Source organism: Nicotiana sylvestris, chromosome 7 (genome assembly GCF_000393655.2).
Source record: "Nicotiana sylvestris chromosome 7, ASM39365v2, whole genome shotgun sequence".
In the NCBI taxonomy this organism is placed as follows: domain Eukaryota; kingdom Viridiplantae; phylum Streptophyta; class Magnoliopsida; order Solanales; family Solanaceae; genus Nicotiana; species Nicotiana sylvestris.
Genome location: NC_091063.1, coordinates 134,038,402 through 134,052,019, shown reverse-complemented (window position 1 = coordinate 134,052,019; position 13,618 = coordinate 134,038,402). Strand labels below are relative to the sequence as shown.

At 36.4% G+C, this 13,618-nt stretch overlaps 1 protein-coding gene across 1 annotated transcript; it reads right to left on the bottom strand.

Annotated features, from left to right (window-relative positions):
- Nucleotides 1-2,088: 2,088 nt before the first annotated feature.
- Nucleotides 2,089-2,784, bottom strand: LOC104248759 (transcription factor bHLH140). The gene has a single exon (XM_009805073.2). It carries the CDS (start codon nucleotides 2,748-2,750, stop codon nucleotides 2,244-2,246), a length of 507 nt encoding a protein of 168 aa, XP_009803375.2. The 5' UTR covers nucleotides 2,751-2,784; the 3' UTR covers nucleotides 2,089-2,243.
- Between the last annotated feature and the right edge of the window lie 10,834 nt (nucleotides 2,785-13,618).

Genomic DNA, 13,618 nt, shown 5'->3' with positions numbered 1-13,618 from the left:
AATATACGTACGCGTGATTCGTTTCAAGAAAGGTCTATAATTGTAAATAATCTAAATAAAAGCAATAACCAAATCATGCAACAAGAAAAAATGTATTTAGTAAATCAAGATAATTAGGCCAAGTATAAAAACGGTTAAGCGACCGTGCTAGAACCACGAAATTCGGGAATGCCTAACACCTTCTCCCGGATTAACAGAATTCCTTACCCGGATTTCTGGTTCGCAGAATGACAAACAGAGTCATATTTTCCTCGATTCGGGATTAAAATCGGTGACTTGGGACGCCATAAAGTTCCCAGGTGGCGACTCTGAAATTAATAAGGAATCCCGTTTCGATTGTCCTTTAATTGGAAAAACTCCCTTATACCCTTTACAGGGTATAGGAAAAAGGGAGGTGTGACAAACTACATTGTTGTTTTCCCCATGAAATCCTAGACCATCATCGCCGTGTACGGGTGCGTTTTGTGAGTTTGACATAATTTAACTTGAGAACAAAAATTCTTGAAAAGAATAAGTGTAAAAATAACGTGTGTTATCAGAATCAGTACTGAAATAACCACTATTATCTTTAGCCCCATGGTGGGCGCCAAACTGTTTACCTCGAAAATACGAGTAACAATTAAACTTGTTTGTGATTTTAAAGATACGTGATTTAGTTCAATACTAATTAATAACCAAGAAATCAAACGTGAAAATTAAAGAAGTAAGCTGAATCAAACCAGTGCTTAAGCAAGTCTTGACCTCGAGCTATGGTGACCTCGAGGTAGGTCAACAAGAATAGTAAAATAAAGACAATAAAGTTAAGAGACAATTCTGATGAGTAATGAACAAGAAAGTAAGAGAGTATATTCTTTTGCCAATGATTAAATGAATGTTACAAATGATTGGTGTCCCCTTTATATAGTAGAGGAACCCTAAATAATGTACATTTCTATTTACAGTAAAGAATCTTATTGGGACAACTGTCTAACCTCCTAGTACAAATCCGTACTAACTCGTACAAATCTATTCCGGAATTTACGCCACGATCTTAGGGCCACCGTGGGAATCTCGCCCTTTCTGTTACAAAACCATAACGGTATTATCTCGAGATTAGCCATATTCGGCTCTGATGTTCCTCGAGCACATAGATCTTCGAGTCTCGCATTCTGCCTTCGAACTCGAGCTCAGTCTATATTGAACTTGTTCTCGATGCGACCCCTCGAGCCTACAAAATCGGGGACACACGATTTTGACCGTCTACAGTAATCTTTTCTTCTACTTTCAAACACACGAGAAAGATTATGTTTCAGTTTATCTCAGTGATCTCCTAAAAATGTGTCTTACCTATATGTTCTTGACATGCAGAGAAACCATAAAATCACCATCCTGATTTAGACGACCTCAAATTGCTTTTTAAGGATAAGGAAGCACTATTTTAGGTTGGCGTATTTAACGGGCTTTCAGCAGACATAGGCCCATGTTTTCAGGCCTCTATCAGCAGCTTTAGGCCCACGGTCTATTTACCGGATTATTACATAAATAACCGGCCAGATTCATTATTTACTTTTTTTGGACGGTATACATATATTATATATTGATTATACAAAGTTACACACACACACACATATATATATATATATATATATTCGTTGGCTATTTTTAGTTTTAGAGATTAGGCGGACGACGATTTGGGTTAATTCTTCTATTTAATTCAAATATTATCCTTATATGATAAATAAAGATGCATTTAATTCTCTCCGGAAGTACCTCTACGAAAAGTTATTTTGATAAAAGCAATTCTAAAAATGAACAATTATTAAAAGTTTAGCCAAACAGTTCACTACATAATAGCTAAACTGCTAAATCACATACCAAATTTCTTTTAAGTGATTTAATTGTGTAAATATTCTTTATAGTATCAGGTAGTACTTAAATTGTTTCTAAACCTCCCGTAATTTTGTTTGTATAATTTTCTCTCTTTCTTTCTTTTCACTCTTTTTATCCATTCATTGTTTTTTAAAAAAAAGTTATACATTAGTCAAATTGAACTTCCAGATGCTTCTTCACAAAGTCATTGATTAATTGATCAGTGAAAATAACTTGCAACATACTTAATCAACTAACCAACACATACAATTTACTACATCTAATTAATTAACACAAACCCATCTTTAGGCTGCTAGATAGAAAGAGAGAAAACAACATACCATACTACCACACACTACGTATTCTAATTAAACTTAGGCAACATAATTAACTAACTAATAGTACATAAAAGAATCACCAGTAATATTAGTTTCTTCTCCTTGGAATTGATCCCCATCTGAAAATGCATAACCTGGAAGCTGCAGCTGGTCCAAGTTATAATTTATTTGTGCATTCTCAACAGGAGCTGGGCAATATTCCACCATTTCATGAGGATAATAATTAGCAAAATTAGAGTCATGAGCCATTAGCAACTGATCATGATAATTTGGATTATCATAATCATCTACAATATTAATCACGGTTTGATGCAGCCATATTTGAGTCTTAAGAAATTTGACATAGTGAATTGCTTCTTCTAACATAGTAACTGTATCCATTTTTGAACCACCAGGGATTAAACTCTGCAAAATCTTGAAACGATCACTGATTCTATGCCTTCTTTCACGAGCTGCTACACTTTGTGGATCAGTTGATAGTTTCACAACTGATCTTTTTTTCTTCTTTTCTTTGTCATTAATTTTACTTGAAGAAGAAAAACAAGTGGAATGTTGTTGATCCATTGATACAACTAATTACCTCTATTTTCTCTTTTTTTTAAAGATATCTTTATGAAGTTTGAGAAGATGAGATTGTCCATGCATGGTTTATATAGAGGAAGAAGATTGCGTTAGGTACGTCGGACAATATAGAAATATGGTCATCTGATTTGAGTCAGCCAATCTTTAGGGCAAGATTACGAGTTTCTTGGGGGGTAAATACCCCTCCAATTGTAGGGTCAATAGGGCAACAAAAGAGGTCTGCCATTGAAAATTACCTAATATTACTGACAGTACGTAAAAGTATTTCTGTATACGCAAGGATTGTAGGATGTTTTGCCTCATCTCCTCATTTTTTTTTTCTTTATAGATATATAATATGACTTAATATTTTACACCATCAGGTAATTCAGAAATCATTTACATGTAATTCTCTTTAAAAGTGAAATTTATAATTTTGAAAATAAATTAAATAAGTTGTTTCGTTACAACAAACAAAGATAACTTGATTGTGTAAAATATTTCTATGGGTGATGGATACTAGTTAAACTCTACCAATTAATACATATATCTTTTTAACTGTCCTGATATAAATATTTTTTATATTGTTAATACATAAACTTAATCTCTTACCAAAAAATAATATTTCCACCTTGTTAGATGCAATATTTTAACTTAACATGCGAAGTCATCTTTTTGTCAGTTTCGACATATACAGATATACAAAAATGTCTCGATCAGTAATTAGATAATAGTCCCATGTACCTAAAATGGAGAAAGGGGGGAAAAAAAAAAAGAGAGAATTGAAACTGAGTACTCCATTATTAAACTGAGATTAGGTTAAATGAATAGTTTAAGTGTCCTTTCACACTACTACTGGAAGGGACATGAGAAAGCACTGAATTCTAAGTTGCTACATATGAAAGTGCTACTGTCTAGCTAGGGGCCAAATTAAATACAAAAAATTACTGTTCCCATTGCATTTTATATTTTTCTTATCGATGGAATTTAAATTTTACCAGAAATTTAAGATATTCATTTGACATATGAAAAGCTTAATCTATCCTCTTCATACAGAGAACTTCACTTTATAACTCGTTAGCAGAGTGTTGTCAAATAATTGTGAAAAGTCGAAAACGAAAGTTTTCATATCAAATGGAGTGCAAATTAAAGGAGCACTTTAACCAGGAGCCGATGTAGAGCAAACGGTACGGGTTCTCGTGAACCCAGTAATTTTTGCATAGACCCTGTATTTATACTAAAAAATTCATTAAAAATATACGAATATTTAGCCCAGTTCATTTGTCCAGTTATCTTGTAGATTAACTTGGGATTATTATAGGAACTCATAAGCTTAAAAGTTTGGATTCGCCTCTGACTTTAACCGAAAATGAATATTAGCACGAATCCAAATTAAACAGACCAAAATTGATACTTACACTGAATGCGAAACGAAAAGAAAAAGGAAGAGGAAAGGATACCGGGAGATTGGTTTTTAAGACTCGTTAGAAATGTTTTTGAGCTATACATGACACTTTCTACGAGAAATCGGTAAAAACTAACATAGAAGAACACCATTTCCTCCTCAGAGATGCGACTGAAATAGGGGTAAATATATGAACGTCGTTGATTATGTCACCTCCGGAACCAATTAACCTTTGGGGCTTATGTTTTGTTTCTGTTCCTAGGATTCATTTTGTTTGGTTAAAAGGAGAATCACTGTAGAATATCTTCTTGGATATAGTCAGAACAAAGTGCCTTCTTTTTCTTTATTAGCTCTTCTTTTTGAAGTGCAAAATTTGCATGAATATTAGTGCTGTGCTCTAATATTTCAAACTTCTTTTTGCTTTTTCAACCTAAAAGTACTTTAATTAGCAGTAGTAATTCTGTTATTCTCTTCGTAGTTGACATATTAGACATTCCTTGGGAATTTAACCAAATCCTCTCTTTTGTCCATTCATAGCCGACACACCATACCCATTAGGAATAAGAGTCCGGCTTTTGGACTCGATCAAAGAATTATAATGTGTAGAAAAAAAATTAGGCACCATAATATATATAGTGTCGTATTTTACCGCGCTATACCTTAACGGTACGTTTGCCGTTAAGGTATAGTGCGGTGTTTATTGGGCCCACAAATAATTCTTCTTGATTTAACTAGCACACCAATAATTCAACTGGGTATAGCGTCCATATTCAAGGAGCTATACCTCAAATAATTGTGCCCCCGGGACTGATTTTTTTTCCTTATTTAAAGAGTTTCAGGATTTTGTAAAAATCCATTCAGGATCCTTCAAGTCGTCTGAAATAATTATTCATTAAGTTATTTTGTATTTTGTCATAATATTTGAAAAGCGAAGAATTAGGGTTTCATTATATTGGGGGTGAGGTTATGGTGACGAATAAGCTATAGTTGTTTTCCACAGTATCATGTTAAGTTGTCACTTACAATTGAGTATGATACATTGATATCGTTGTTATGTAAAAAAAATGAGTATGAGCAAACGTTCGGTGAATATTAAAGTAACCGAAAAATATCCGTATTCTGTCACTCTACAATGGGTTGCTTGTTATGCTGAGTTTAACATCGAAGACCATGAAACTCTGAGAGATTTTTTGAGGACTCCGGAAGAATAAATTTCTTATGATAAAAATATTGGAAATGTACGTCAAAGCTGAAGATGTTCACAATAATGAGGTTCCGCAAAGTAGGGATATCCCTCAATCATCGGGTGGTTATTTTGTAGCAGTTTTAGCCGAACAGATTCCGAGTGAAAGAGTTTGGCCTGATCTAAACTTATCTCAACGGGCTAATGAGGAGCGAGGAAATAATTTCTCTCCTAGTTTACATAATCCACAAGCCGAGTGGTAAATTTCAATTTCCTTTTGTGTTACGATGTTTATTTTTATATATTGAATTTATATTAATACCCATATATTTCACAGGGGGTACTGGCCAAATATGAATTTTACAAGTTATGAACCAACGCCCAGTTGAAATATGCCTAGTTTTAGTATGTTGGATCATGGTGGTCCATTTGGGAGTCATCATCAACACAACAATGTCCATCATGGGATATCAACACATTATGATTTGTAAGTGAAGTGATAAATCTATATGTAAAATTTGGATCAATTTATGAAACTCATTATTTTATTGATTGTGCAATGAAAACGAGTAACTTGAAGGTTATGTCCTTACTCAATTGCCCGAAGACGACATATTTAATCAGGATCTGGCAGATGCGTAGAGTCAGGAAGAAAATAGTGATATGACAACAATGCTGATGAGTCTGGAGATGACACACCCTTCCCTGATGAGGATGATGATGGGGAGGAAGAGAATGTTGAACCTGATTTGACAAGGGAGCATGCTCCACCTCCCATTAGACCAAGAGCGTACGAGTCCCACGTGCCGTTTCATTCAAGGGAGATTCCCCACCTTGATCATTTGCCCAGTATGTCGGATGTGGATGCCCTCACAAGGGATCTTGATAAAATTCGGACATCAATATGGGATCAATATAGAGTAACAGTGCTGTCAAAAGGCATGTTTTTGCTGATAAAGCGTGCCTAAGCAGGGGGTGCGAATGTACAACATAAAAGAGTGTCGTTAGATCATGGTTCATGAGTCATCTCCGGATGTATACAAGGTTATTTTCCGTAGATGATTTACAGGTTGTAACTGGATGCTGCGTGCGAGGAAGCAGAAAACAAATATATGAGTTGTGGGTAAATATATTGGCACCCACAATTGTGAAATGGGCATATTTAGTGGGCATCATTTTAACTTGAATATTGACTTGATTTCTCTTATCTTGATTCCACACATTGAAGCGTCCATAAGGTACAAGATCAAAGAGTATATAACATTTGTCCACCAGGTATATGGGTGTACCACTACCAAAAGAAAAGGCATTTCTCGGGAGCAAACGTGCGTTTGAAGTTGTTTATGGTAACTGGGATAAGTCCTTTACATCTCTACCCAGGTACATGTTTAACCTCGGGACTGTTGTTGAATGGAAGATTGAGCGGAGTCCAAGAATACCAGAACTCATGTGTTCTGAGCCTTTAAAACAGTCATTGATCGTTTTGTGCATTGTCAGCCGATAATATCCATAGACGACACTCATATCTATGGAAAGTATTATATTATGTTGTTGATTGATGTTACGGTAGATGCTAATGAAAGTATATTTCCCCTAACATTTGCTATTTGTGCCAATGAAAATCAAGAGACGTGGACATTATTTTTGAACCACTTGAAGGAGCACGTTGTCAGACATCATTCAGGTATTTGTCTAATATTTGATCGTCATGGCGATAGTTTAAGTTTTGTACAGAATTTGCATATATGGCAGGAACCATATGCCTACCACCGTTACTGTGTGAGGCACCTAAAAGCCAGCTTCTATAGGGCTTATTCGAACAAGGACTTGCATGATTAAATGTGGATGGCTGCAACTGATCACCAAGAGTGTAAATTCGGGAGACGAATGGAATTGATCAGGCAGGAAGACCAAGGAGCCTATACCTGGTTGATGCGACATGAGCTTGACAAGTGGACTTTGCTTGCAGATGGTGGCAGAAGATGGGGAATTCTGACTACAAATGTGTCAAAGTCTTTCAACGGGTTACTGAAGTCTGCACGTGGATTTCCTATCATTGCCATGATGTGGATGTCATTCAAGCAGATGGCGGAGAGGTTTGTTGAAAGGTCCAGAGGTGCATCCTCATTGATGGAAATGGGTGTTGAATTCATGCCAATACCAATGAAAAGATTTGAGAAATACAGGAAGCAACCACAATGGCATTCATTTTTTCAGTATTGCAATGAGAGAAATATTTTTGAAGTTCGCACCACTATCCATTACAATCGGGAGAATAATACACACATTGTTAATGAAGCTAGAAGGTTATGCTTCTGTGGGAAATGGTCCATCTATCACAAGTCGTGCTCACATGCCATGAAGTGCTTTCAATATACAGGTTTCGCGGCAACCAAGTACGTTGATAAAGAATATAGTGTTGCTGCATACTTAAACATCTATAGTGGGCAGTTGCAGACAGTGGGTGCTGAGCATTATTGGCCTCCGAAACCATTTAAATGGTGTGTAACAAGGAGTATGTGCGTCAATGACAAGTGCAAAAAAGAACGCATATACGGAACCAAATGGATATTGGTGATACCGTTTATGCGCATAAATGTGGCTTATGTTTGCAAATAGGACACAAGCTTCGTAAATGTCCTTCAGCTAGTTTGGGTAGTGGTGGTAATTCAGCTCCCGGTGGAATTTCATCCAATGTGCCCAATTATGAAGGATACACGTAGTGTTTTATTGCAGTAATTTATTGTAATAAGTGTATGTATATGTTCAGCTTGCAAAATGTATGAAATAAAATTATGTTTTCATTGGGGTTTAATCTAATTGATATTTAGCATTAATACTTCAGTACAATAATTTAACATACACCCAAGAAAAAAATTGTCATTCGCCATTATCATCGTTGTCTGGTACTATTTTATTATCAGTGTCTTCATCTACTTCGTCAACATCGTGTACATACCCTTCGGGACTGAGGGCATCATATTCTAGGCCTCAGTTGACACATATTTCTCTCATTTCATTGCTATCATCAATAAGACCACTTGCTTGATTTCTACAATAATATGGGACTCCTACGTCCCATGTCTGTGATAGAAACTTAGGTATTCCCTCCCACTCGGCAACTGTTGGGAAAATAGGATAATCATTGTTTCTATACAATTTATCATTTTCTAATAAATCCAGTACTGATCCTCCGTTCCTCTTAGGAAGTTAAGATCATCCATTACATGATGAACAACTAGTGCCTTTTTCATCTCTAGAATCTCCTTCATCAAATGTCGAATTACTTTTGGTTCATCTTTGTGTGTGTTTGTTTGGAAGGTTGCAGATAGTGCTTGTGGCATAACAAGCCCATGCCAGCGACATAGTACTTTATAATAACACCGTTTTGAGTCAAGGGGAACCCATTGTAGTTTTTCGCCCCAAAATCACATACCTTCAGGCTTTGTTGAATGCGTTTCGCCCTCAATAATGTGCCCTGAAACTTTGAGATAAGTGTGTATATTGATAGTCTTATTTTCCAAGGTACGCAGAACACTATACCACTTGTCATCAATAAAGTCAGTTTAGTAACCTAGCATATTTTTTTCAAGGTAGATATCGATAGTGTTAAGATGTGTTCCATGGGGATCTATTGAACTACCTTCACTCTTTTGCCTCTTTTTGAACCACTTATTAAATGGTAGTGGTATTTTCTAAATGGATGTCGTAATGTTTCTTCAAATGGTCTTTGAATACATATGACTTGGATTAGTTTAAGAAGTTGTCTTATACCTAAAAGAATCATTATCACGCGAAAGAATAGCACGCCACAAATATGCATTATGTGTATTGTCTTGTCGCCCTAAAAAAGCTGCCATTATGGATAAGCTATATTGTACCCTAAAGAATCATTATCACGCGAAACATAGTGCGTCACCAATATGCTATATGTGTATTTTCTTGTCGACCTGAAAAAACTGTTGTTTTGCAAAAGCTATCTTGTACCCTAAAGAATCATTATCACGCGAAACATAGTGCGCCACCAATATGCGTTATGTGTTTTATCTTGCCTATAAAATCCTAGCACACTTTAGTTATTATATGCGCTTAACCAAAACAAATAGAAAAACTTTCTATAAATTTTTCATTTCTCTTGCATTAAGAAATGTCTGGACGCAATGATGTATCCGTGTGTTATTGTGGAAAATATGCGATTTTGAAGCCATGCTGGTCAAATAGTAATGTGGGTCAACAACTTGTAAGTTATTATTTTGAAAAAAAATATTTGTTAATATTTTTATATAACATGTTTTTTATTAGTGTTGTGTTATAATCCCCATTGGTAGGACGGAAATCAATGTAGCTTTGAAGAATGGTATGATGAACCCATTAACCAGGAATACTACAAATCTTGTTTGCAGTATGTTTAGAATATGACTGGTGAATATGAACTCCAGATCTTTAAACTACAATAACAACTTGCAGTAGTGAAGGAGAAACTAAAAGAGGCGGAAGAAGAAAAAAATAGGTTGGAAGAAAAATTTAAGTGGTTGAAGCAGAAAATAATGGCGATCGTAACTAAACAAACACATGAATGTGTTGAGTGTAGTATTTTATTTTTATATTTTTCGTGTCATGTATTTTCATTAGTTGTGCCGAATTTAAATTATGTTAAGTTGTTATGTTTGTTTTTGTGTTGTAGTATTAAACTTAAATAACTCGAAAAATAAAACATAAATAATGTTGCTATTATATACTGAATATCATATGTACAGATAATAAAAAATGTCAATGTGTCCCACAGCTTGTATGCTTTAAAGCATTGGCTGGCCTAAGGCTCATCCCATCTCGCCCGGCTACACTATCATGATCATTCTCATCACGTCGCCTTTTTATCAGAGGATGCGTTGCAGCATGATCATTGGTAAGGCTGGCAGGCACAGTAGAAGGGATTGTCGGTCCAGTAGTAACCTACAAAATAATAAGATATTTTAGTATATGAAATATATATTACTAATGTATGTGTTAGCTAAAAAAATTTAAATAGTCTTACCATGGTCTCGGCGGGCTTCTGAATATAATCATCCGACTCAGGCATGTCAGTATCGCACAAAGTGGCCTCCGTGACGGGCGAGGATGATGTCTTAAAGAAAAAGAACACTTTAGATATTGATGACTAATCAATGAGATAAAAACAAATATAAATAATAGTAATACAAAATAACCAAATCCTGTGAAAAATCCTCAGCATGAGCCATAACTCAGTCGGCGCACACTATGCACATCTCATGTCGGACGATCATCAGCAACCGTCGATAGCTCTACGGGACCAGGAAAATACTGATCCCACTCTTGTCGCATAATGGCCATGCTCGCAATCAACAATGGAGTTGACGGGGTCACTTGCGAAGTCTCTAGCTCCGGCTGAAGGATGAATGACGACATATCACTAGGAGCATGGTCTAGCTCAGGGTGGTCACCAGGCCAATCAACTCCAACATCATCAACAGGTGCCTTAACGCCCCCTTGCTGGAGACCACGTCCTCGTCGACCCCCACGACCTTGTGGGACACCCTTACCTCTCTGGGGACGCCTTCCACGTTGACCACGTTCAGGCTCCACTGCTAGCCTACGATGGTACTGCTGTGGCGGTACTTAATCAGCCTCGTATCCTAAGCGTTCATCATCTCGGGCTCGCCTAAATATTCGGGTAGCCAAATCTATAACCTGCCGGCCAAACACGTGCAAAGCTGCCGCTCCCTCACCGATATGATGTTGCATCTACAGTCATAATTGGTAGAACATAAGTAAGCCAATAGCTTGTACAACATGTAAAATATTAATTACTAAATGCTAGGTTAACGTTATAAGTAAGTATAAAAAATAACATACCAGTGCCTCATGTCTCCCGGTATATGGAATGTACCAACCACCAGCGTGATGAACGGGATTCCCGATGAAAAGTCGGGTAACGCTGCGGTACCAGCCCATATACTCATGCTCACCATCCGTACGCTCAGATGGATAGGGTCGCAAAATTAGGTCATGCCGGCGGTCCCAAATCTCCATGTGCGCCTCTAGCTAAGCCATGTATGTCTAGTCAACCCTGGAAGGATAATCCCACTGGTAATGTGTTCTAAGACAAGTAGGCAGAGTAGGTACAAGCTCCAGTCGACCAAACTGGAGAAGGACTCACTCGGTGGCATGATGCTCAACAATATCGAGACACATTAATAGGACGGAAGAGCTCCACATAAGTCAGTCGCTCGAGCAATAATTGGCAAACCAGCTATTAGCTCGCTGTTGTATGGCCTCCATATGAACTATTAAGTAAAAACAGGAATCATGAGTAAACGCAATACATATAAAACCAGGCCAAGTAAACTTAAGTATACATGTACCTGCGCGCCTCAATTAAATCCAACAAACCCCTATAATAGGGGAGATTATGTCGAGCCTCGACCTCGCGTCCGTAGCCTCGCCTATCAACCTACCTCCCAGCTAAAGGAAGAAACGGTAGAGGTGGTGTATCCTGAGCGATGGGTGGTAGAGGTGGCTGGATTTGCAAGAACCACTCCCATACCCAAACCTAATATATATTGTGGACGTAAAATTTAAGGTATATTTTTACTATATATGTTATAATCATGAAAATAATTGACCATGTTTTCACCTGCAGCAGCGGCAAAAATCCAGCAATATCTCGCTAGGTGCCTATGCTAGCCCGACACATCTTCCTATACAAGTACCTAGAACAGCTGCACCCCACCTGTAAAGAGGTAAATCATCTAGCTGCTCAAGATGATGAAGAAATCTCAAGCTGACTAGGTTTCCCGAAGTGTTCGGGAATAATACCCCACCAAACATAAGCAGCATAAGCAATCTCGTGTACCGATTGATATGAAGATCTGGTGTATCATCCGTAATGTCCGCATCTATTGCCTCCAAATGCAGCCAGACAAGCGTCAACTGCAAACGATTGGCCCCACTCAATGCAGCCTCCTCCGCTGGCTGGAAACTGGTGAGCTGCTGCAACAACTGCAGGTACTGCAATCTCGTATATTCTCTAAGAGCATGCGGGTAAGCTACAGGATGTCCATCAACCGGCAGCTCATAAAGAACCTCCACATCCTGAAGCATGATGGTAGCCTCGCCAATGGGTAAATGAAACGTGTGCGTCTCCGGTCTCCACCGCTCTATCATAGCCGTGATCAACGACCAGTCTAACTACAACTAGACGATCTCTATGATCCTATAGAAACCCATATCCTGAAGGTGTCTAACAATACAAGGATGGAGTGGGTGGGCCCTAAGAAAGTCCCACATATCGTCTACCCGTCTAGTGTGGAATGTCTCGGCCAAACACTGCCCCTTCCATATGTACGAAGACCTATGCTCGGCCTGTAACAATAGTAGCTCTAGTGATGCAGGTCCGGGATGCACAGGCGGAATCTACATGACGACTATTGAAAATTGAACAATATCAACTAAAATATTTTTCTTTTTTATTGCTTAACATCTTTAAATATATTGCAATATCTTTAATATTAAAATTTATTCGATATTTTACTATATTATTAATTAGGTTGATACATTTTCTATATTATAATTTTATATTTTATATGTTAGTTTATTATTTTATATGTTAGTTTACTCTTTTATATTTTTTTTATTATTTAATATGTTTATTTTTACTAATATGTTTGTTTATTATTTAATATGTTAGTTTATTATTTTATATGTTTGTTTGTTACTCACCTATTTTTGACTATAATAAAATTAAATAATTAATTTTCATAACTATACTAGATTTAATTATTAAATATTCATATAACAATACTTAGTTTGACAAATATTACTGTTTTCTAATGTTATTTTCTTATATTTGTTGACTAGAATTCGAGAGATTTTGTGTTTGAACTATCACCTTTTTAGATATTTTTGAGTTTTAACAGATAATTAAATGATTAATTTCAATAACTACAAAGATACTACGCTAAACGGCACTATATTTTACTACGTTAAAAGGGCACTACATTAAAGATACGAGCGCTATATTAAAATTACAGGCACAACATACCACTACAGGGAACTAAAGTCACATATTCATATATGTACAACAATAACATCTAAATAAGATTAATTATTCCTAAAATAATAATTTTTCTATTTTACTAATCCTTTTGCAAATAACTAATCTAAACCAGATAAAAATAACAAATTAAAATAATCACAAAAAAACAAATACTACAGTAAAAATTAACTAATTAACATTTTTTAACAACTAATAATAATTTCTCT

Excerpts from the sequence above, each read along its gene's own strand:
- LOC104248759 (XM_009805073.2), bottom strand. The coding sequence starts at position 2,750 with ATGGATCAACAACATTCCACTTGTTTTTCTTCTTCAAGTAAAATTAAT.